Source organism: Bos mutus, chromosome 25, assembly GCF_027580195.1.
Source record: "Bos mutus isolate GX-2022 chromosome 25, NWIPB_WYAK_1.1, whole genome shotgun sequence".
Taxonomy (NCBI): Eukaryota; Metazoa; Chordata; class Mammalia; order Artiodactyla; family Bovidae; genus Bos; species Bos mutus.
In genome coordinates, this window is record NC_091641.1 from 9,315,830 (window position 1) to 9,341,425 (window position 25,596).

The 25,596-nt window shown below is 49.2% G+C and overlaps 2 protein-coding genes across 2 annotated transcripts in view; one reads left to right on the forward strand and one right to left on the reverse strand.

The window, feature by feature from the left end:
- The first annotated feature begins 761 nt into the window (after nt 1-761).
- On the forward strand, nt 762-15,870 carry NCF1 (neutrophil cytosolic factor 1). Its single transcript, XM_005892857.2, has 11 exons — nt 762-1,150; nt 5,653-5,733; nt 8,480-8,555; nt 8,707-8,872; nt 9,877-9,932; nt 11,000-11,122; nt 11,880-11,987; nt 12,870-12,987; nt 14,606-14,713; nt 15,259-15,401; nt 15,614-15,870. Exons 1-11 carry the CDS (start codon nt 1,079-1,081, stop codon nt 15,739-15,741), a joined length of 1,179 nt encoding a protein of 392 aa, XP_005892919.1. The 5' UTR covers nt 762-1,078; the 3' UTR covers nt 15,742-15,870.
- A 7,917-nt stretch (nt 15,871-23,787) lies between these two features.
- LOC102266843 (general transcription factor II-I repeat domain-containing protein 2) overlaps nt 23,788-25,596 on the reverse strand; it is a 46,735-nt gene continuing 44,926 nt past the window's right edge. The window contains 1 exon segment of the mRNA XM_005892858.2: nt 23,788-25,539. Within this exon segment, the coding sequence (XP_005892920.2) occupies nt 23,936-25,539 (1,604 nt within the window). The 3' untranslated portion in view covers nt 23,788-23,935.

Consider the following 25,596-nt stretch of genomic DNA (forward strand, 5'->3'; position numbering starts at 1 on the left):
GTGTCTCCCTGGCCAAGCACCGCAGGCTTTGGCATCATCGACTCAATGGGCATGAGTTTGAGCAAATCCTGAGAGGCGGTGAAGGACAAGGAAGCCTGGCATGCTGCCGTCCATGGGGTCCCAAAGAGTCGGACACGACTGAGCGACTGAACAACAGCCCATCCTCTCCCAGCAAGCTGCTCCTCCCTCACCCCTGCATCCCATATCCCCTTCTCCCCATTCTCAGCAGAGATGGGGTCCCTTTCACCAGGATTTGAACTCGGGTCTTAGTCTGCCCACCCTCCACTGTTCTGTCACACTCACTCAGGGTGGGCACGGGAGGCTTGCACACACTCCCCTGGAGTGTGCTCATAACTCCATGAGCAATGCAGTTACTATTTGAATACTTGCAGAAGGCCCACTGCATGCCAGGCACCAGCTCTGGGGCACTGGGGCCAGAGCCCATGTCAAAACAGGCCAGAGCCTTCTCTCACGGGCTCACAATCTGTTCGGGAAAGACATTATAAAAATAAAATAAAACAGTGGTCAGTGCTCTGGAAAAAAAAAAAAAAAAAAGGAAAGGAGTAGGGGCCCATGAAGTGTTGCTCTTTTATGTGAGGTTGTCAAGGAAGACCTCTCGGAGGAGGTGCCCTTTCTCAGAGAAGAAACCTGCAGACAGTGAGGGTGGGAGTTACATGCCTGTGGAGATGGGCCAGGTGGAACGGGCGTGCACAGGCCCTGAGGTGTGAGTGCTGGGGGAATTCCCAGAGCAGATAAGCCAACGTGGCTGGCGCAGAGGAGCCAGGAAGAGAGAGCCAGGAGTCGGGCACCCCACCTAGAGGCCATGGGGAGGACAGGGGCCAGAGTGTCCCTGCACACCTGTGTGCATGTGGCCGCCCACGTCCCACCACGGGGGCCCCAGGAATCCCAGAAAACGAAAGAAGAAGCGGAGCCCTCTCTGCACGCTCCCTGCACCCTCTTGCCACCTCCTCCACCCCGCCACCCTCCCTCCGCAACAGAGGCGACTTCCTCTTTCCAGCCAATTTAAGTCCCAACCCCTGAGCACCCTGGAGGAGAGGGTGCCGTGTGCAGCCGAGCCATGGGGGACCACTTCATCCGCCACATTGCCCTCCTGGGCTTCGAGAAGCGCTTCGTCCCCAGCCAGCACTACGTGAGTACCTGCCGGCTGGGAGCGCCAGGCGCGGGGACAGGCCTGGGGGTGGGTGGGGGGCGCATGTGCGGGTCCCCGCACAGCCCGGGGAGAGGGTGCAGGGTCGTGGCCGAGGCTCCGGGTCCCCGGGCCTCAGGCTGCCCATCCGGGGCCGCAGTCCATGTGAGCCCTTCAGATGATGCCCTCCCGCCCCCGCCCCACTCCCTGCTCTCCCCGCTGGCACGTGTCTCTGCCAGCCCCTCCGGGAGGGGTTCCTGGGAGGGTGCACTGGTGGTGATCAGTTGCATCAGAGTTGGGGCCCCTCCTGTAGGGTAGCACCACCACAGGGACTGGAAGAATCCCCCTTCCTGCCCCCGGGGATCTGGGGAAGTGTTGGCTCAGACCCGGCCACCCCATCCATCATGGGGTCTCCAAACCCAGCAGAAGACCAGAGAGGCATCCACCTTATAAACTGGCACGTGGGCTGCATTCAGAGTATATGCGGAGACCTTTCGTCTTTTTTTACCTTTTAATGTTGAAATAATTTCAGATTTACAGAAATGTTGTCCCCGGAAAATGCCAATTACTCCAATATTGCTTCATCCGCATTTTCTGTGTGTCTCTCTCTCTGTTCCTTTGTCCCTCCCTCCCTTTCCCTCTGAATACATATATTCTGAATCGTTTGACAGTTATTTGGAGACATTGTGCTTCTTTACCCCCTAAATATTACAAGTGTGTATTTCTTAAAACCAAGAAGTCTCTCTTACATAACCAAAGGTGTCGAAATGAGGAAATTAACCTTGATAAAACACTGTCATCCGTCCCTCAGACTGGATTAGGATTTCAGCAATCGTCCTACTTGTCCCTCGGCAGGGACGTTTTTTTCAGGCCCAGGATCCAATCCAGGTTATCCTATGTATCCGAGTTGCCACATCTCTTTGGTGTTCTCTAACCCGGATCGGTCTTAATCAGTCTTTGTTCTTTTCAATTTTGACTTTTTGAAGAGATGGGACCAGTTATTTTGTAGAACGCCCCTCAATTTCCGTGTTTCTGATACTTCTTAGGGACTTTCCAATGGCTCAGCGAGTAAAGAATCCTCCTGCAATGCGGGAGACACAGGTTTGATACTTCCTTAGATCCCAGTGGCTTCCCTGACAGCTCAGATGGTCAAGAATCTGCCTGCAATGCAAGAGACCCTGGTTCGAATCCTGGGTTGGGAAGATCTGCTGGAGAAGGAACAGGCTACCCATTCCAGTCTTCTTGAGCTTCCTGTGTGGCTCAGCTGGTAAAGAATCCACCAGCAATATAGGAGACCTGGGTTTGATCTCTGGCTTAGGAAGATCCCCTGGAGAAGGGAAAGGCTGCCTACTCCAGGATTCTGTCCTGGAGAATTCCATGGACTGTATAGTCCCTGGGGTTGTGAAGAGTCAGACATGGTTGAGCGACTTTCACTTTTCACTTTAGATCACAATAATTCAAGGACACCCGGGAAGTGACTCTCTGTTCTTCTCTTTGATCCCATCAGCTGACAGGTGATTTTTATTTATTCCTATATTAGTGATGTTTGATCACTAAATCCTAAGTGTGTCTTCCAAGTTTCTCTGCTGTAAAGCTACTGTTTCCCCCTTTGTAATTCATAACTGGGTTTCCCTGGTGGCTCAGTGGTAAAGAATCCACCTGCCAATGCAGGAGATGAGGGCTTCATCCCTGGGTCTGGAAGAGATCCCCTGGAGAAGGAAATGGCAACCCACCCCAGTATTCTTGCCTGGAGAATTCCATGGACAGAGGAGCCCGGCGGGCTGTAGTCATTGAGGTCGCAGGAGAGTTGAACAAGACTTAGTGACTACAACAGGCAACAAAATTAATAACGAACCCGTGGGGGAGGTTACGGAAAGCTATGTGAGTATCCTGTGCCTTACAGAAACTGGATGACTCTTGCTTGCATCAAATGACTATCATGATTGCCAAATAATGATTTTTAAACTCTATGGTCCTTCTGCATGCATTAGTTAACATTTTCCTTTAAGTGTCTTCCCTTCTTCCTTGTTTATGTCCAGATGGATCCATGGATTCAGTGGGTCAGAGTCCATTACCATCATTACTTACTTTGATGCTCAGAATGTTCCAGATTTGGTGACTGGGAGCTCCTTCGGGTTGGCTTCTGTGCTCTTTTGGGATATATCATGTCATTCTTTGAGCACCTTTTTTTTTTTGGAGAGGGCACCAGAATTCATTCTTATGGCACAAGGTGGTCCAGCTTACCCTGGACTCTTTCAGCCCTAGGCCTGGACTCAACTATTTCAGTGAAGAACCCTGGTTCTTTAGTGAGAGTGATATTAGAACACAAAATCTGGAAGCTAGGTGTGCTCCTTGCCACTGAGGTGTCATGGCTCGTGACTGCCTTTTCAGTGGACAGACTGGGGGAAATGGCCATGTCGTCTTGTTCTTGCCTCTCACCATTTTATATCTGTAGCTCCTTCCTCTCACTGTGGGAACAGTGGGTTCCAAGATTAGTGTATCACTCCTCTGCTCAGTTCTAAAGTAAACATAAATTTGTTTCAGAGTAACTACACCCACACGGCTGTCAACAATAAACCTACTACTAACCTATTAAGTCACTACACCCACACCACTATTAACAATAAACCTCCTAACCTAATCAGTCTCAGTTAAGTTTTCTCTGCAGTTGTTTTTGTCCTTTTGGACTGAGAACAGTGCCAGCGCTGTAACTAAAAGCTACTTGGAGTCTTTTCCATTAAAAAAAATTTAGATTATTACCCATTTTATATACTGTTAAGTTCATTTGGTTTTGTTTGTTTTCCACTTTAAAGTTAAAAAACCCTTGTTGGTTTAACTTTATTTCTAAATACGTAAAATATTAGCAAGTTCACCCATTTAAAGTGCACTGTGATTTTTGGTATATTATAAGCTGTTCGACTCTCACAACTATCTAACTTTTTAGAGTATTTAATCTTCCCCAGTAGTAGCTATTCTTTTGATTCCCCAATACTTTATTCTGAGAAACTTCAAATATGGAGAGAAATTGAAAAGATTTCACAGCAGAACAAAACCAAAAAATCTAACCAGTCATATGCTCACTGTCTAGATTCTTCCATTAACGTTACCTGTAGCACGTGTTTTATGATGCAAACCATCCATCAACCCATCAATCTATCCTATTTTTGATGCACTTCAAGGCAAATCACAAATATCAGTACACTTTGCCCTGAATATTTCAGCATGCATATCACAGCCAGAGTTAAGCATTTGCTTATAGTTTTTTCTCTTTTGATGTAAAATTTGTGTAGAATGAAACCCACAAATCTTAGAGATACATTTACTGAGTTTTGACGCTGAGAGTCCCTACAGAACCCAAACTCTCATCGAAATGTTGACCGTGACCTTCACTCCGCCTCATGTCCCAGTCATTCCTTCCCAGCCCCTAGAAGCAACTATTTGAGGTATCTTTTTCCACCTTGAATTAGTTGAGGTCACTCTAGAATCTCACAGACATGGAACGGTATGTAGCCTTTCATGCCCGACTTCTTGCATTCAGCACAGTGCTTTTAAGATTCATCCACATGGTTGCAAATATCAGTTATCTGTTCTTTTGTGTGGCTGAGTGGTGTTCTCTAAACTGTTTTTACAGGCTTATTTTTCCGTATTGAGTGTTTGTTTTTTGTTTTATATAATGGCTTTTTTTGGATATTGGAGAACGAAATGGCAACCCACTCCAGTATTCTCGCCTGAAATCTCCCATGGACACAGGAGCCTGGCGGGCTACAATCCATGGGGTCACAAGAGTCGTACGCGACTTAGAGACTAAACCACCACAGTTCTTATGCCATATGATAAACTCATGTGAATTGCACAATTCAGTGGTTTTCAGCACATTCACAGAGTTGCACAATCATGACTACAATCTCTTTTTTTCATCACCCCAAAGAAATCCTATCTCCAGTCAAGCCTCAGCCCCTCTACCCCAACCCCGCCCAGCCACTGGCAACCACAAATCTACTTTCTGTTTCAATAAATCTGTCTCTTCTGGACATCTCTTTCTTTCCTTTTCTTTTTTATTTTGTGGCTGCGCCCTTGGCTTGTGGGATCTCATTTCCCTGACCTAGGACTGAACCCGGGCCGTCAACAGTAAAAGTGCAGAGTCCCAGCCTCTGGATCCCCAGGGAACTCCCTGGACACTTCATATAAATCCAGCCACACAACATCTTACTGTGTTGTGCTGTGTTTTGCTATCTGAGCCCAGCCCTTTCTGTATCTTACCTCCTGTTAATTCTCAGAGCAGCCCGAGCGGCGAGGTCCTACTTTACCTCTAGTTTATGGAGAGGAGTCTGAGTTAATCTGAGAGTTAATTTGCCCTGGGGTCCGTGAACTTGGTGCTCTTTCTACGGCCCAGGTTACCCCGAATAGCGCTCTCCCTCCCGCCCCCAGCCCTGCGGGTTTCCACCGTGGGCGGGGGCTGCCCAGATGCGTGCTTGAACAAGGTCCCTGCTCCTGCCGCCCCCCAGGTCTACATGTTCCTGGTGAAATGGCAGGACCTGTCTGAGAAGGTGGTCTATCGGCGCTTCACCGAGATCTACGAATTCCACGTGAGTGCCCTGTGTGTGTGGGGTGGGGGTAAGGGGCGACACCACGCAGCCCCAGCTCTGCCTTCGAGGACGGAAACTCGGAAACCCCCTCCCCTCCCAGCCCACACTTAAGGGGGCATTTTTTTTAATTGAGGTATAGTTGACTCACACTGTTGTCGGCCTTACATTTTTTTAATTTAAAGAAAACACTTAAGGTAGTTTTTATTGTGAAAATACACGTGACACACACTTACCATTTTACCTGCTTTACGTGTACAAGCCAGTGGCCTGAAGCGTGTTCGCTGTCACGCTACCGTCACCACCTTCCACTTCTAAACATTCTCATCTTCCCAAACCAAGACTGCACCCACAGCGCACGAACTCAAGGGGGCTGCCTCAAGGGTCCCCCTGCTCGCTCTGTCCCCGCAGGGGGCAGCCTGGCGGGTGTCACCACCGCGGGGTCAGCCCGGGCGCTCGCTCTTTCACCCACGGTCCCTGGCCTGACGAAGACCCTGGTGGACCGGAAGGAGGGTGGATAATCCTGACACCCGTGGAACCTGGTCTCCTTGCTTTGTGGGTGCCTGTTATCACCAGGGTTTACATGGGAGAATCCCCCAGGGTTCCCATCACCAGAGGCTGTTTGGACAAAACTGGGGGGAGCTTATGGGGGGTCACGGTGTGTGGAGCTTGGCTGCTGGGTCCTGGTCTAAGACAGGTCAGATGAATGGAGGGGCCACAAAAGCACTTCTCTTATTTGAATTATTTAAAGTGAAATGCAGATAAATGTGAAGAAAAACTATATCCAGCCTTGTATACCAGCACCTGGAATCACAGCTGATGTCACTGGGCTGTTTGCACAAGGCTTTTAGATAAAGGAGATGGGGTGGCTCAAGAGGGAGGGGATATATATATATATATATAAATATATACATACAATTCTGGGCTTTTCTGGCAGGTCAGCTGGTAAAGAATCCACCTGCAATGCAGGAGACCCTGGTTCAATTCCTGGGTTGGGAAGATCCCCCGGAGAAGGGATAGGCTACTCACTCCACTATTCTTGGGCTTCCCTGGTGGCTTAGTCAGTAAAGAATCTGCCTGCAATACAGGAGACTGGGGTTCAATCCCTGGGTTGGGAAGATCCCCTGGTGAAGGAAATGGCAACCCACTCCAGTAGTCCTGTCTGGAGAATCCCCAGGGACAGAGGAGGCTGGAAGGCTGCAGTTCATGGGGTCGCAAAGAGTCGGACCTGACTGAGCGACTAAGCACAGCACAGTTCATATGTAATTATGACTGATTCGTGTTGTTGTGCAGCAGAAACCTACTCAATATTGTAAAGCAATTATCCTCCAATTAAAAGTACAAAAGCAGTGGAAGCCTCCCTTCATCTCATAGGCCATACTAGCTCCTACCCTACGTGGCCACACACACACACACAGAGCCCAGGAACAGCACACAGCAGCGTGGAGCGTGCACTTTCTGAGGTGTGAGTAAATGCCATCAGCGTGCCTTTCGCCTGTTTCTCCATCTTATCACTGTCACTAGCTTACAATTTTGAGACCAGTCCATGACGACACATCGTGCGGCTTCATCTCACCTATTTAAACTGTTCTATTGTAGGATTAGCAACTCCCCCTTGCTTTTTTTTTTTAACTTTTTGGCCATGCCACGTGGCACGCAGGATCTTAGTTCCCTGTTGGGGGATTCAACCCATGTTCCTGGTAGTGGAAGCATGGAGTCTTGGCCACTGGACTGCCATTGAAGTCCCAGGATAAGCCCCTTTTATTACCCGGCGGACTCATTCATTCATCCAACCACTATTTATTGAGCACCTACTAAGTGCCAGGCACATTCTTCTTGATCAGTAGGCAATGCTGCTGAAAGCTATAAGAAACAGGTGCAAATCCTTGTAAACCTTATGTTCCAGTGAAGTCAGGATAACAGACAAACAAACAAGCAAAATAAGTAATTTCTACAGTGTGTTAGATGGTCCTTAGAAGGAGCATAACAGAGCAGGGAGGGGAGGTGGGAAGGATGGGAGGAGGGGCAATTGTCAGGAAGGAGGCCTTGTGAGGGGGAGATAGCTGAGCAAGGACTTGAAGAAGGAGAAAGGGAGAGAGTGATAGAATGAGCTATTGATCCGCATGGGGGGCGGGAAGAATGGGGCTAACACATGCAAAGGCCCTGGGGCAGGAGTGGGCCTGGAGCTTCCAAGGGTGGCTGGGGCAGAGGGAACGGGGGAGAGTGGTGGCAGGAGAAGTTTGAGCAAGGCAGGCAGAGGCAGGTCACCAGCACGGGCACCGCAGGGAATAATGCAGCCTTTCTTTCCTCTGAGTGAGTTGAGAGGCAGGGAGGTTCTGAGGGAGGGAGGGAGGGAGCAGAGGAGAGACTGGATACAACCTGGGTTTTAAGAGGATGCCTCTGGATGGTGGATTGAGGACAGACCAGGAGAGAGGGGGCAGTGACCTAAGAAGGTTGTAATAATCAAACCAGGTGGAAGCGGGCACAGTGAGAAGGATCAGATTCTGAACAGATTTGGGGAGCAGAGCCAAAAGGATTGGCTGGTGGGTTGATGCGAGTCAGGAGAGAAAGAAGAGCCCAGGATGCCACCAGAAGCTTCTTTCTTGTTGTTCAGTTGCTAAGTTGCGTCCGACTCTTTGGACTGCAGCTTCTAGCCCCAGCGATTGGAAAGTATTTAGGTCGTGTCCAATTCTGTGCCTTTACAATGCTCTAATAAAACAGATTCTTCCGTGTCTGCTTTTCTGTCTAGAAAATCTTAAAGGAGATGTTTCCTATTGAGGCGGGGGACATCAACCCAGAGAATAGGATCATCCCGCACCTGCCAGGTGAGGAGTGGGGCTGAGTCAGCTGGGTGGGCTCCCCTGCCCCGGATCCCCTCATCTGCCCTCTGACTGTCCCCTCCACTCCCACCGTCTCCGGACTTGACCTTGCAAGTATGCTCACTGGTCCTCTGGTGTCCTTCCCTGGTCCCGCCAGCCCCGCGGTGGTTTGATGGGCAGCGGGTGGCCGAGAGCCGCCAGGGCACTCTTACCGAGTACTGCAGCGCGCTCATGAGCCTGCCTGTCAAGATCTCCCGCTGCCCGCACCTCCTCAACTTCTTCAAGGTGCGCCCCGACGACCTCAAGCTCCCCACAGACAGCCAGTGAGTGGTGGGAGAGGGAAGGGGTGGTTGGCTCAACCTGGAGAGGGCAGGGCTTTCCCCATGTTACACAGGAAGAGCCTGAGGATTAGAGAGGGCAAGCAACTTGCCCAAAGTCACACAGCGAGAAAGCGAAGGAGGACGTCCCCAGCATCCCTGCTGGGTTTCTACCTGCACCCCTCTGAGCCTCAGGATGCTGGGGGTGGGGTGGAGGAGGCACTCCAGGCTGGGGGTCCTAGGTCCTCAGTCCTTGTCCTGGGTCTGCCTGGCTATGGGACCTGGAGCCTTCTGAAAGCAGCTTCCCCAACTGTAACCCAGTGGTGAGGGCCAAATGCAGTAGTGGGTGCCCGGGAGAGTGCTTATAAACTGGGAAGTAAGGAGCCCCTGAGAGGATATGGGGCTCAGTGGCCTCTGTTCATTCCTGAGTGTGTCTCAGGCCCCTCCTCTGCTTTGCCACCTCATTCTCTGCCTGCCCTCGCCCTAGGGGTCTCCTGGACACAGGGCCCTGCATGGACGGCATCAGAGAAGCTGAGTGAGATCTCAGGGGAATGTGCTGCAGAATGTCCCTCTCTCTGTCCCTCACTGGTACTGAGTGCTAGGGGATGCCTGGAGGACAGGGTTTGCCATAGACAGACAGCAGCGCTCCAGCTAGTGCTTATGCACCCCTGAACACAACCCTGGTCCCAGGCAGGGCAGCTCCCCTCGGCCCCTGCGGGACAGGGCGCCCACCCCCGTCGGCTTCTCTTTCGAGGCTCCAGCAGGAGGGAGCTGGCCTACAAGCCTTCTCCTTTGGGTCTGCAGGAAGCTGGGCAACCCCCTCAGGCTCTGAGCAGCTCCTTCTTTCTTCAAAGCCCCTTCCTCCCAGTCCAGCCTCTACCTTCTCTCTGCAGTGGCCCCCATTTCCCACGTCCCTTTTGGGAACTGTCTTGGGAAGTTCTTCTGTAGGTCTGTCCTGAGCATCCCAGGGGGAAGCCCAGTGGTCTAACCCAGACTGTTCTCTGCTGCAGGGTGAAAAAGCCAGAGACATACCTGATGCCCAAAGATGGCAAGAACAACGCTGCGGGTAAGAGGCTGGGGGCAGCCCACCGTGGTCACCCTCAGGGACTGTTGACACGATCAGGGACCCTGAGCTTGGGGTATGCAGGGAAAAGAGCAGGAGGTGAGAACAGCTGTGAAGGATCTTGGCGGCTGCACTAAAGAGTTGGGGTCTTGGGACTTCCCTGGTGTCCGGTGGCTAAGACTCTGCACTTCCAATGCAGGGAGTGTGGGTTGGAACCCTGGTTGGGGCACTAAGATCCCACGTGCTGTGGGGCATGGCTAAAAAGTTAAAAAAAAAAATGAAAAGTTGGAGTTTTGGGAGCTCGCCTCTGTGGCTGCAGCGCCAAGCACAGACCCTGGCTTCCGACAGCCAGGGAATGTTCTGGCTGAATGAATGATCAGATCTGGGGGCAAAAGTGGCTTTTAGTGGCCCCAATACACTCAGATTCTAAGGTACTGGGGATTAGCACTTCAATATATGAATTTGGTGGCAGGGGTGGATACAAGTCAGTGCTCAAAAGGCAGCTGCAGCATCATCTGGGGGCTGGTTAGAAATTCAGACCCTCAGGTCCTACCCAAGACCTATGGAATCAGTGCTTGTCTTTCAGCCAGATCCCTGGGTGATTTGCTTGCACATTAAAGGTTTTTTAAAAATATGTATTTATTTGGCAGCACAGTAGAGGCATGCAAACCCTTAGCTGCAGCATGTGGGATCTAGTGCCCTGATCAGGGATCAAACCCAGGGACCCAGTGTTGAGAGCATGGAGTCTTAGCCACTGGACCACGAGGGAAGTCCCTGTGCACATTAATGTTGAGAAAGGCTGCTTGCAAACCTCATCAAATGAGAGAGAGCGTGTGTAAAGTGTGCGGCAGGTGTCTGGCACACGGAAGGTGCTGAATAGGTGCAGGGCTGCGAAGCCTAGCTTGTCTCCGCTGCTTTCCAGTACACAGGGCGTGACCACCCCCGGCCTGTCTGGAGCTGGGTGGGGACAGGACATAAGTTCCTGTCCTGGTGATCCACGCAGGGCCCGCAGGGAAGAGCCGGGAGGAGGCGCCCACCGTGTCCACTCACCCTGCCCTCCCTCTGCCCAGACATCACGGGCCCCATCATCCTGCAGACGTACCGCGCCATCGCTGACTACGAGAAGGGCTCGAGTTCCCAAATGGCTCTGGCCACGGGCGACGTGGTGGACGTCGTGGAGAAGAACGAGAGCGGTCAGCCTCCTCACCCTGCCTAGACCTCCCTCCCTTGGTGCCTGGGCCCCCGGCCACAAGCCCCCACCAAGGCTCTGCCCCCCGCAGAGAGCAGCCCTGGGCCTCCTCCCCGCCGGGCCCACAGAGGGGCTCCGGCTCCTTCAGGGGCCCTGACTGTCCTCCCCACACTGGGCGGAGCGGGGGTAGCTGGTGGGGCGGGGGGCATCACCCTCTTTCTGAGAGTGCGCCCCCTGGCGGCTCTGGGGATTGCACACATTCGGGGCCGTGACGGAGCATCTCTGCGGGATACAGCCGGGTGGGCAGGCGAACTTCTCATCACACCTATGAAGTGGATTCTGAGCTGTAGTTCTGTGGTCCTCTCTGTACCGGTGTGTGTAATTTTGGCATGGAATGTGGTGAAGGTGACAGGCTTCCCAGGTGGCGCAGTGGTAAAGAATCTGCCTGCCAATGCAGGAGATGCAAGAGATGCGGGTTCAATCCCTGGGTCGGGAAGATCCCCTGGAGTAGGAATTGGCAACCCGCTCCAGTATCCTTGCCTGGAATATTCCATGGGCAGAGGAGCCTGGCAGGCTACAGTCCAGGGGGTCGCAAAGGGTTGGACACCATTGAGCGACTGAACACACACACACACAATCAGTCTGAATGCGAGAGTTGGATGTCTGTCTGCATCTGACTGTCCTCACCCCTCCCCACCCGGTGATGGCTGAGGGAGGCTCCCACACCCGCCCAGACTTACTGCCCCATATCCCTGGCACAGGCTGGTGGTTCTGCCAAATGAAGACAAAGCGTGGCTGGGTCCCAGCGTCCTACTTGGAGCCTCTGGACAGTCCTGATGAAGCCGAGGACCCAGAACCCAACTATGCAGGTACCTGCTGCCCTCCCCAGCTGCAGGGGTGGGAGGAGGGGCAGGAGGGGCTCAGGAATATTGAGGAGCCAGAGTGACTGCTTTGGGGTCAGACATGACTGAGGGCTTGGGCAGAGACGGAGGCAGGGCTGACACCCCAGAGTCTAGGTTGGGGTAGGAGGTGGTGCCTTTGGTCAGGCCGGGGGAACCAGGAGGTAGAATAGAGGAGAGAGGGTGATGAGGTCAATCTGGGACACGTGGTGGCTGCCAGCCTGGGGCCGGGTCCAGTGGGAAGCGGTACCATGAGCTAACCTGAGGCTCAGGAAGGAGGGCTGCCTGGAGGTGGTGGTATCGTGGCTGACTAGAATGGGAAAATGGGCAGCCTCTGGGTTGGAGGGGGCCCATGTGGGGTTTGATTAAAAAAGTTTTGGTTGCCCATATCTTCAAATATTAATAGAAAGAGTTTACAATTTTATGTGGATTTGTGGCTTCTCTTTAAAAACTGTGTATACAAGTTTTGTGTGTATGCAAGACGTGTATACAGGGCTGGCAGCCCCACATGTGAACAGTGGGCTGGAATGATGGCTCAAGTGCCACTGGATGAGTATTCTTCATCCCCACTTCCTGACTGGCCACTCCTTGTGTGTAGGTGGCTGGCCAGGTCTCTGGGGTCATGGGAGCTCCTAGCCTCTGGTGTGGATTGTGGTGGATGGGAGTGGGCGAGCTCCCCTGAATAGAGCAGGCAGAGGACAGAAGTCCAGGGTGCCCCCAGGAGGAGTGGGGAGAACTGGAGGAGATGGTGTCCTGAGCTCCAGCTGGAGGAAGCCCCAGGCCCAAAGAGGAGGGGAAGGGCGGGGAGCCATGTGCTGGGTGGACCTTCTCACTATGCCCCTCCCCCTCCAGGTGAGCCCTACATCACCATCAAAGCCTACACTGCTGTACTGGAGGATGAGATATCCTTGGAGGAGGGTGAAGCCATTGAGGTCATTCATAAGCTCCTGGATGGCTGGTGGGTCATCAGGTAGGAGAGTCGTGCCCTCCCTCTCGCCCCCACTGCACCTGTCCTGAGAGTCAGCCTGGCCCAAGGCTGGACCTGTGTGGGCTCATTGCTGACCTGACTGTGTGACTCTGGGTAGGCCACGCCACTGTCTCTCTCTGGGCTGTTTCCATTTTGGAAGCAGACTGCTTCCACCCCAGCCTGCTTGTATCACAGGGTTCATTCTTGTCTGAGTGGGCACTTCTTTCCTTTGTGACTTGGGGTCATGTCCCCTGACCAGTCCATCTATTCATTCTCCAGCAACACAATTAATTGTATTAATTAACATTTTTTTAAAAACACAATACTATTTTATAAAGATTTATTACTTACTTACTTTTGGCTGCTCTTTGTTGCTGCACGCAGGCTTTCTCTAGCTGCGGTAAGCCAGGGCTACTCTTGGTTGCGGTGTATGGGCTTCTCCTTGCGGTGGCTTCTTGTTGCAGAGCACGGGTTCCAGGTGCTCAGGCATTAGTAGTGCTTTAGTGGCGGATCAGGGATAGAACCCGTGTCCCTTGCATTGGCAAGTAGATTCTTAACCACTAGACCACCAGAAGAAGTCCCTGAGTGAATTATTATATTTGACAGCTGCTGGAGCAGACCCTGTAATCCCTTTTCCTCTTAAGTCCTTCATTGTAATTTTCATCTGTTCATTCCTTCAAATGAATGTAAGAATACTAGTTTTTCCTGATGCTGGGGAAAGCAGAGTCCTGGGGTCTTACACATGATTGCCAAGCCTGGAGTCACAGCGCCCATCTATGACCCCCATGGGCTTGTGGCCACAACACCCCCCATTGGTGTGGCCCTCCACTGAAGACTTTGAGATAGGATTTCTCCAACTTTTATTTATTTTTATTGGTGAAAGTTGTTTTACAATGTTGTGTTAGTTTCTGCTGCACAGCAAAGTGAATTAGTTTTTAAACTCAAATTCAGTGAACCCCCATCATGCAATCCTGAGACAATATTTGTGATTTTCCCACCAGCCAAGAAGAATGAGTTTTACTGAGTGAAGTCTGTAGCATGCAAAGGCTACTGTTTGTTTGTTTGTTTTTTACTCTCAAACATAGTAGTAGGAATGGGAAGAAAAATCTTCTCAACAAATGGTGCTGGAACAACTGGATATCCCTGGGAGGAGTGGTGGGAAATGAACCTTGACCCTGCCTCACACCATACACCTTTATTTGGGATGGATCGCAGGTTTTACCAAGCACAAAACCCCAAACTAAGAAGCTTTCGGAAGAAAGCATAAGGGAACTTGTCGACTTGGAAGTGGGCAAAGATTTCCTAGGACACAGGAGACCATCACCTTATATAAGAGAAAAAACTGACAAATACAAGATTGCAGAGGTTTCCTAGCAAACACCTGTTCCGGGAGAGCTGGATCTGCTAATTTGCTTCTCTTCTCAGCGTCACAACTAGGAAGGCCTGTGTCACACCCATGAGGAAACTGAGGCACACAGGTGCAGGGGCTGGTGTTGGCTGCTGTGTTTGCAACCTCCCAGTTGCCTTGACCCCAGATGACCCTAAGGGACCCTTGACCCCATGTCTGAGGCTCCACCCGCCGCCGCGACTGCCCAGACCTCAGGGGCTGCCTCTGTTACAGGAAAGAAGACGTCACAGGTTACTTTCCATCCATGTACCTGCAGAAGGCAGGGCAGGATGTAGCCCAGGCCAAAAGCCAGATCAAGAGCCGGGGGGCGCCACCCCGCAGGTGAGCAAGGGTCCCGGGGGAAGGGGTAGGCTGGGCGGGGCTGGGGAGGGTGCACTGCGGCTTCCCTCTGTGGGTCCAGGCCCTAGGTTGACAGTGCTAGGGCGAGGGAGACGGGGCGCCAGCCCTCTCCCTGAGCGAAGGCTGGAGTGCCCTCCCACACTGTGGGGCCGGCACAAGGGCAGCAGGGCAGCAGGGCAGCAGGGGTGTGAGATGGAAGTGGGGGCACCGATGCCCACCGTCCTTGGGACGGCTCCTGAGGGTTGGGGCAGGCTGAAGAGCTTCCAGCGGAGGGAGTAGGCTGAAGGTGGGCGGGGAAAGGCGGGTGAGAAATGGGCCTGGGCGCTGAGTCAGGGCAGGGGGTCCGTGTCGCGGAGGGGCAGTGGCCTTCATGCCAATCGGGGCTGGGCAGGACTCCCTCCACCGGCTGCTCTTCCTCGGCCTAGTCGTTGGACCCCAGGGTTGGCCATGAGAGTCCCCTCGGGTAGGGCTGCGGCAAGGGTGCGTACGCGGGCCGCTAACCAAAGTCCCCCTCCTGCTGGATCCAGGTCGTCCATTCGCAATGCTCACAGCATCCACCAGCGGTCACGGAAGCGCCTCAGCCAGGACACCTATCGGCGCAACAGCGTCCGTTTTATGCAGCAGCGCCGCCACCAGCGGCCGGAGCCACAGAGCTCCAGGAGCGCCCTGAGTGAGTGCGGGCCGGGGGCTGGGGGCCGGGCGGGGCCGTGGAGGCGGGGCCTGGGGCGGGATCGGGCGATGGAGGCGGAGCTGTGTGATGGAGGCGGGGTCTGGGGAGGGGCCGGGCGGTGGAGGCGGGGCCATGAGGGTGGGGCCCGAAAAGTGAAGCGAGGCGGGGCCGAGCAGGCGGGGCGGGCCTCACCTGGTGCTGTCCATCCGCAGAGGAGCAGCAGCAACCCAAGACCGAGCGCCCCAAGCCGCAGCCGGCCGTGCCCCCCAGGCCCAGCGCAGACCTCATCCTGCACCGCTGCAGCGAGAGCACCAAGCGGAAGCTGGCCTCTGCCGTCTGAGGCCGCCTCCATTTGATGCTCTCCTCACCCCCAGCCCCTAAACCTGTACATACGTGTATAGAGCCTGAGGTTAGCACCCCCTGGCCCCGCCCCACCCAGCTGTTCGATACCCTTAATAAACGTTGCTTGGAGGGAACTGATGCTTTGAAAAGTTGCGCCGCGGGCAACACCCTTGATATTTCTAGACTTAGGACTGGAGGCTGTGAGCTCTGTTGGGGAAGTTGCAAGAACTGAGGTCCGGCTGCATACTTTTCTGGCCTTGGCCAAGACCAAGTTTGCACAAGGCCAAGTGCAAGAGGAAGCACTAGCCTGGACAGACCGCCTGCTTGAACTTTGGCCTCACTGCAGAAGAGTCCTGAAGAAGAATGGACACAGTGCATAGCTGGGGTGGGGCGGGGTGGTGGGGGTGGGGGTCAGGGCTGTAGTTGACCTTGTGTGTACACTTTGAATGCCAAAAAAACCTGTAATTTAGGTTTAGGGAGACACACATTATATGTAAAGATATACCATAAACTGAAAGGGAAGAAATGGAAAAAGACATTCATGCAAATAGACACTTAAAAGATGGCTGGAGTAGCTATACTTAGAGAAAATAGGCTTTGTAACAAAGACTGTAATAAGAGACAAAGGCATTCCATAACAATGAAGGGGTCAATCCAATAAGAGGACATAACATTTGTAAATATTTATGCACCCAACATAGGAGCACTAACATATACAAAGCAAATATTAACAGAGCTAAAGGGTGTTCTCTGGTGGCTCAGACGGTAAAGTGTCTGCCTACAATGCAGGAGACCCAGGTTCAATCCCTGGGTCGGGAAGATCTCCTGGAGAAGGAAATGGTAACCCACTCCAGTATTCTTCCCTGGAAAATCCCAGGGACCAAGAAGCCTGGTGGGCTACAGGCCATGGGTCGCAAAGAGTCTAACACGACTGAGGGACTTCAATTTTCATCTTCACTTTCCACTTTCACTTTCAAAGGGAGAAACAGACAACAATACAATAAAAGGAAGGGACTTTAATACTCTGTTTACATTAATGGACAGGTCATCTGCCCAGAAAATCAGTAAATGTTTTCCAAGATAAATCATATATTGGACTGTAAAACAAATTTTAACAAATATAAGAGGACTGAAGTCATATTAAACATTTTTTTCAGTCATGGTGGTATGAAACTAGAAATTAACTACATGAAGGAAACTGGAAGACTCACAAATGTGGAGATTAAACAAGTTAAAATGACCAGTGAGTCAAAGAAAAAAATCAAAAGAGAAACAAAAACACCTTGCGAGAAATGAAACCGGAAGTGAAACATACCAAAACTTATGAAATGCAGTAAAAGCAGTTCTGAGAGGGAAGTTCTTAGCAATAAATGCTTACCTCAAGAAACAAGAAAAGTCTCAAACAACCTAACTGTACACCCCAAGGAACTAGAAGTAAAAAGAACAAATGAAGCCCAAAGTTAGTAGAAAGAAGGAAGAAACAAAAATCAGAGCACAAATAAATGAAATAAAGACAGAAAAGACAATAGAAAAGATCAATGAAACTAAGAACTGGTTCTTAGAAAATATAAACAAACTTGACAAACTTTTAGCTAGATTCAGCAAGAGAAAAAGACAGAGGACTCAAATCAGAAATAAAAGAGGAGGTATTACAGCTGATACCACAGAATACAAAGGATCAGAAGGGGCTACTACGGACAATTATATGCCAAACTAGATGGAATGGATAAACTGGAAGAAGAAATGGATAAATGGCTAGAAACATACAATCTACAAAGCTTGAATCATGATGAAATAGAAAATCTCAAATGAAAATCTCAAATGAAACAGACCAATTGCTAGCAAGAAGATTAGGAGTTTGAATCAGCAAAACAAACAAACAAACAAAAAATCTCTCAACAAACAAAAGTCCAGGACCAGATGGCTTCACTGGTGAATTCTACCAAACATTCAAAGAACAGTTACTATAAGATCAATCTTTATCAAACTCTTCCAAAAAATTAGTGAGAGGGGAACTCTTTCAAATGTATTTTACAAGGCCACCGTTACCCTGACAAAGGATGCCACAAAACAAGAAAATTACAGGCCAATATCTCTGACTACCCTAGATACAAAATTCTTCAAAGAATATTAGCAAACAGAATTCAACAACACCTTTGATCACACCGCATGATCAAGTGGGATTTATTCCAGGGATGCAATGATGGCTCAATAATCAGTCAATGATTCACCATGTTAAAAACATGAAGGCTAAAAATCATATGATCATCTCAATAGATGCAGAAGAAGCATTTGACAAGATTTAACATCCATTTATGATAAAAATACTCAACACAGCAGGTATGGAGGGAACATACCTCAACATAGTAAAGGCCACGTATATGGAGTGCATAGCTAACATCAAAGTCAATGGTGAAAAGTCAATGGTGAAAAGCCAAAAGCTTTTCCTCTAGGATCAGAAACAAGAAAATGATGTGTGCTCTCACCATGTTCATTTCTCAAAAAAAAAAAAAAAATTAAAAATAGAACTACCATATGATCCAGGAATTCCATCAGAATCTGAGTATTATATGAAGAAAATGAAAACACTAATTCAAAAGATAACTGCACCTCTAAGTTCACTGCAGCATCATTTACAATAGCCAAGATATAGAAACAACCTACGTGGCCATCAGTGGATGACCAGATAAAGAAATTGTGGCATAAATATAAAATGGAATATTATTCAGCCATAAAAAATAATAAAATCTTACCACTTGCAACAAAATGAATTTGAGGGCACTATGCTAAGTGACTTCCCCCGTGGCTCAGACGGTAAAGCGTCTGCCTACAAATCGGGAGACCTGGGTTTGATCCCTGGGTTGGGAAGATCTCCTGGAGAAGGAAATGGCAACCCACTCCAGTATTCTTGCCTGGAAAATCCCATGGACGGAGGAACCTGGTAGGCTACAGTCCATGGGGTCGCAAAGAGTCGGACATGACTGAGCGACATTTACTATTTACTACTATTTACTATGCTAAGTGAAGTCAGGCAGAGAAAGACAAATACTATATTCTCTCTCTTATATGTGGAACCTAAAAGACAAAAAACAACATATAGAAAACAGGCTGATGGCTGTAAGAGGTGAGAGGTGGCAAGGTGGAAGAAATGGGTGAATTGGTTATTTATTTTAGTTTAAATAAATTGAAGAAATATTTTTTAAACTGGAAAATATAAATAGGAGAATATAATTGATCTTGCATTCCAGATTTAACTGACAATAGCCGTCCTGGGGCCATTGCTAAGGCACAGAAGGGGCACAGAAATTTGAAAGTTCACCCAGTTTTCTCTCCCTGAGAAACAGTGGGGGTCTTGGCTAATTTAAGAGTTGTGAATATTCACTGAAGGATAATAGCTTATCAAACACACAGAGAATTGTATTTGGCTATAGAGACAGGGTGCCGCTGGTTATTCAAAGAGCCTGCCTAGTTAGGGAGTTGTACCAGAAAGCAATTGTTACCACCCATTCCAACACTGCAGTCGGCCCAGAGCCTTCACGTCTTTGCTAATGGGTCTTTCTGCAGATGCAAAGACACTACGGGGCAAACTAGAATTGCAAATCTTATAAAAAAACAGAGTTGGACCATGAAGAATTGATGCTTTTGAACTGTGGTGTTGGAGAAGACTCTTGAGAGTCCCTTGGACTGCAAGGAGATCAAACCAGTCAATCCTAAAGGAAATCAGTCCTGAATATTCATTGGAAGGACTGATGCTGAGGCTGAAGCTCCAATACTTTGGCCACCTGATGCAGAGAACTGACTCATTGGAAAAGACCCTCATGCCGGGAAAGATTGAAGGCAGGAGGAGAAGGGGACGACAGAGGATGAGATGGTTGGATGGCATCACCGACTCGATGGACAGGAGTTTGAGCAAGCTCTGGGAGTTGGTGATGGACAGGGAAGCCTGGCATGCTGCAGTCCACAGGATCACAAAAAGTCAGACACAAATCAGCGACTGAACTGAACTAAGCTGACTGATAGAAGACATAGCTTGTCCCCAAGGCTGTGGGAGGCATGGAGAGCTTCTGTTCCTGTGTGGGAAGCAGTAAATGAGTGAGGCTGGACAAGGCTGGTCGCTTAAGGGAGAAGTTAGTTTCTCCCAGTCTTGGCTCAGTCATACAAGTGACTGTGTTGGTCAAGCCACCTGGTCCCTGGACACTTTACAGGTCAAGAAGGAACCTGGGGACCCTGGGAGTTGAATCAAAGCAAAACAGCCCCAAGAATAGCCCAGCCAACAGAAGGCAGCCCTGGCTGAACTCTATGGTCCCCTCCCTAATACTCAGTGTGCTAACCAGCAGGGAGCCACAGTTGACAGTGATGAGCGGGGCTCTAAGACAGACGCCTCCCAGGTCTTCACAGAAGCGTGGTGGCTGCTTAGAAAAGGAAGAAGAACATGGACTTCGGAGTCATGCGGACCCAGGACTGAATCCTTTCCTGGCTATGTGGCCTCAGGCAGGCCATTTAATCATTCTGAGCCCCAGCTGACTGACTGAAAACCTGGGGGCTGGTGTTTCCCGGCAGGGTTTGCAGGACCGCGCCTCTTATACTGAGTCAGCTTCTGCTCTGGTACACCAGCAGCCGGCCTCCCAAGACTTCTGCCGTGAACTAGTCCGAAAGTGACTGGACTCACTTCCCAGGAAGTGAGCCTCAGACCCAGCTGGAGCCAGCCAGACCTGCAGTCAGCCTCATAAAGACAGGAACTGCCCAGCGTGGGTCATTCCTGTGTCTGAGGACATCCATCCAGGCCCCAGCTGGGGCTGGGTCCTCTACACAGGGTGACCAGTTGGAGGCTGGTCTCTTCTCCCATCAGCTTCCTTTAATTTGTATCAAAGCCTTTCCCTACATTATTGTACCCTAATCAGGTTAATTCCGCCAAATCTGGAAAGTATTCACAATTTCGGGTCACTAATTCCAGCAACTAATAGATACTAAGAACGCATATCTCTAACTTTATACCTTTATACCTGTTCAGTTCAGTTCAGTCGCTCAGTCGTGTCCAACTCTGCGACCCCATGAACTGCAACATGCCAGGCCTCCCTGTCCATCACCAACTCCCAGAGTTTCCTCAAACTCACATCCATTGAGTTGGTGATGCCATCCAACCATCTCATCCTCCGTCGTTCCCTTCTCCTCCTGCCTTTAATCTTTCCCAGCATCAGGCTCTTTTCAAATGAGTCAGTTCTTCACATCAGGTGGCCAAAGTATTGGAGTTTCCACTTCAGCATCAGTCCTTCCAATGAATATTCAGGAATGATCTCCTTTAGAATGGATTGGTTGGATCTTCTTGCAGTCCAAGGGACTCTCAAGAGTCTTCTCCAACACCACAGTTCAAAAGCATCAATTCTTTGGCCCTCAGCTTTCTTTATAGTCCAACTCTCACATCCATACCTGACTACTGGAAAAACCATAGCTTTGACTAGGTGGACCTTTGTTGGCAAAGTAATGTCTCTGCTTTTTAATATGCTGTCTAGGTTGCTCATAACTTTTCTTCCAAGGAGTAGTGTCTTTTAATTTCATGGCTGCAGTCACCATCTGCAGTGATTTTGGAGCCCCCCCAAAATAAAGTCTGTCACTGTTTCCACTGTTTCCCCATCTATTTGCCATGAAGTGATGGGACCAGATGCCATGATCTTAGTTTTCTGAATGTTGAGCTTTAAGCCAACTTTTTCACTCGTCTCTTTCACTTTCACGAGGCTCTTTAGTTCTTCTTTTCTTTCTGCCATAAGGGTGGTGTCATCTGCATATCTGAGGTTATTGATATTTCTCCCAGCAATCTTGATTCCAGCTTGTGCTTCATCCAGTCCAGCATTTCTCATGATAGACTCTGCATATAAGTTAAATAAGCAGGGTGACAATATACAGCCTTGACGTACTCCTTACCTGATTTGGAACCAGTCTGTTGTTCCATATCCAGTTCTAACTATTGCTTCTTGACTTGCACGCAGATTTCTCAGAAGGCAGGTCAGGTGGTCTGCTATTCTGATCTCTTTAAGAATTTTCCACAGTTTGTTGTGATCCACAGTCAAAGGCTTTGGCATAGTCAATAAAGCAGAAGTAGATGTTTCTCTGGAACTCTCTTACTTTTTCAATGATCCAACAGATGTTGGCAATTTGATCTCTGGTTCCTCTGCCTTTTCTAAATCCAGCTTGAACATCTGGAAGTTCATGGTTCACCTATTGCTGAAGCCTGGCTTGGAGAATTTTGAGCATTACTTTACTAGCTTGTGAGATGAGTGCAATTGTGCGGTAGTTTGAACATTCTTTGGCATTGCCTTCCTTTGGGACTGGAATGAAAACTGACCTTTTCCAGTCCTGTGGCCACTGTGGAGTTTTCCAAATTTGCTGGCATATTGAGTGCAGCACTTTCACAGCATCATCTTTCAGGATTCGAAATAGCTCCACTGGAATTCCATCACCTCCACTAGCTTTGTTTGTAGTGATGCTTCCTAAGGCCCTCTTGACTTCACATTCCAGGATGTCTGGCTCTAGGTGAGTGATCACACCATCGTGATTATCTGGGTTGTGAAGATCTTTTTTGTATAGTTCTTCTGTGTATTCTTGCCACCTCTTCTTAATATCTTCTGCTTCTGTTAGGTCCATACCATTTCTGTTCTTTATTGTGCTCAGCTTTGCATGAAATATTCCCTTGGTATCTCTAATTTTCTTGAAAAGATCTCTAGTCTTTCCCATTCCATTGTTTTGCTCTATTTCTTTGCATTGATCTGTATCTATATATATATTTTTTGAGTTAATAAATTTTTGTTGCTTAGGATGATTTGTTAAAAATTGAAGTATAGTTAATTCACAATGTTGTGTTAGTTTCAGGCGCATCTATATGACAACCCTCCAAGGGAAAAATGCCCCAAAGGAAAAGTGATTTGGTCAGCTGATGAATTGGAGTATGATTGCTAAACTAGATAAAAATATTGCATCAGTGTTCAATTTACTGGAATTGGTAACTAAATCATGGTTATGGCCAAGAATATCCTTCTCCTTAAAAATACTCCCAAAAGTATTTAGAGATAAATAAGGTGTAACTTCCTCTCAAACGGTTCAGAAAAGAACTATGTACATATGTTTATCCACATATACAGATAATGATAAATAAGACACTTATACACACAGGAAGTGTACACACACACGCACACACGCACATGAGAAAGAGAGAGAGGGATGGGGGAAGAGAACAAACAAATGATAAAACAGTATGAAAATCTGTCAAAAGGGAATTAACTGTTCTTCATGCACTTTTTATTTCTTTAACTTTTCTATGCATTTGAAATTCTTTCAAATAAAGGTTTAAAAAAAGCCTCCAAACTTCAACTTAGTCTTTGAAAGCCTATGTTATTTATTTTTGGATTTTCTATTGTATTTTGCTTTTCATCATCATCTGCTTTTGTTTTTACTAATTTTTATTGAAGTATAGTTGCTTTGGGGTTCACAGGTGGCTCAGTGGTAAAGAACCCGCCTGCCATGGCAGGAGATGTGGGTTCGATTCCTGAGTTGGGAAGATCCCCAGGAGAAGGAAATTGCAGCTCATTCCAGTATTCTTGCCTGGGAAATCTCATGGATGGAGGAGCCTGGTGGGCTATAGACCATGGGGTCGGGAAAGAGTCGGACAGGACCCAACCGCTAGACAACAATGATAGTTACTTTACAAAGGGAGTTTCTCTTTTAAGTCCCAAATTTCCGGTTTCTTGGGAAGGCAGAGACACCACAGTATGTGAACACGTTTCTGATTCTCCTTCAATTTGCAAACATATGAAATCACATGGAATACCATGCAGATGACAGGGAGGTAGATGCGTGTGTATGTATAACCCCATCTCTCTCCCCGATTTAAACTTCAGGATGCAGTCCCAGTGCCCGCAGGGGTCAAGCCAGCATGTGAGTGAGTGAAACAAGCCAGGCGTAAGAAGAGTCAACTACTAGAAATACAATAAAACTTTCTTGATTTTTTTTTTTTTTACTGGGCTATGGGGAAGCACAAAATGTCATACAAACAGGTATGCTAACTGCAAATGATATTTTCGAGTCAAACTGGGAAAAAAAAAAAACAGAAATATTTAATAACACGTTTTCGTCTCAAAACCCCTCAGACCTAGAGGATTCTAGGCTTCCAGCCCCTGGGACCATGCGGGAATGTGTTTCTGTCACGTCGAGATGTGGAGTACGGAATCCCACTGGGAGTCCTTCAGCTGGGAGCAGTACTCAGTTTTACTCAGTTTCATAATGGAAAAGAGCTGTTCACAAATGTAGGTGCTCCCAAACATGGACAGGATCTTGGCACAGTGGGTCTTGTACTTGGGGTAACTGCCCCAGAGGTGTTTATAAAATTCCGGTATTCCAACCTTGTCGTATTTGGTTTTCAGGACCGTGTTGCACTGCAGATCAATCACCTCCATCTGCAGGGCTTCCTGGACGCTCTCGATCTTCATGGAGAAAGGGGAGCTGAACAGGGTCAGTTCACTTTCGTAGAGTTTGAAATCGGACAGCCTCTTCTGGAACTCCGTCTTCAGCTCCACGATTTTGGGAATGTAGTTCAGGCCGTCGCTTTCGTTCCTGGAAACTGATTTCAGGGTGGGAAAGTGGGCCAGGTTATTCCTGGCCAGATGAGTCTCCCAGAGGCACAGTTTGGCCAAGAAGGCCCGAATCAAGTCGTACATCTGCGTCACAATTTGGGAATGCCCTTGCAGGGAGATATTCAACGTGTTCAAGTGCATGGTCATGTCCACCAGGAAGGCCAAGTCTTTGATCCAATCTTGAGAGCTCAGCTGAGGCAGGGGCTTGCCTCTGGAGGACATGAAGGAGTCAATCTCTTCCAAGGATTCAAAGAACCTCTTCAGCACCAGCCCACGGCTGAGCCACTTAATCTCCGTGTAGTACAGAAGGCTGCCGTATTGGCAGTCCAGCTCATAGAGCAAAGTGGTGAACTCGCTGTGGTTCAGTCCGCGGGAGCAGATCCAGTTCACGGCGTTAACTACCACACTCATGATGTGGTCCATCTTTAACTTCTGAGCACAGAGCGATTCCGGGTGGATTATGCAGCACACGGACTTCAGATCGGAGCCCTTGCACACCATCGCCACCTTGGACTTGAGTTTCGTGACCAGCCCATCGTTGGCGTCTACCATGGCAGGGGTGCCGGTGGAGGCCACGCTGACTAGTTTCGACCAGTCGATATTAAACTTTTTCAGACTTTTCTCAACACGCAAAAAGATCTCGTTTCCAGACTTCGTACCCGTCATGGGCACCGTATCTAAAAGTTCTTCTGACACATCAAAATTCTCATCAACTCCCCGGATGAAGATGGCCAACTGGGTGGTGTTGTTTATATCTGTGATCTCGTCGATGGCAATGGAATAAGCCACAAAAGATCTGATTTTTTCACGTAACTTCTCCCACAGGTTCCCAGCCACGTCTTCCACAGGCTGGACGGCAGCATTTTCCCTTGGATTCACCTTGGCAAACACTTGTTTTTGCTCGGGACACACGGTGTCTGATGACCCTAAGAGATACTTTCTGAGTCCTTCCTTTAGCTCCTGGAGCTTCTCATCACGCATCTTCTCAGTGTACTGGTCATAGTGCTTGCTGTGGTTGGTTTGATAATGGCGTCTCAGGTTGTATTCTTTGGATACCGACATGCTCTGTTTGCATATTAAACAGGTAGGGATATTCTGCACTTCCACGAAGAAATAAGCTCTCTCCCACTTTTCTTGAAATACACGGCCCTCTTGATCTATCTTCCTTTTTCCCACTTTTGATAGAGACATGGAGACAAGAAAGAGTTCACTTTTCTCTTGACTGTTAGAAA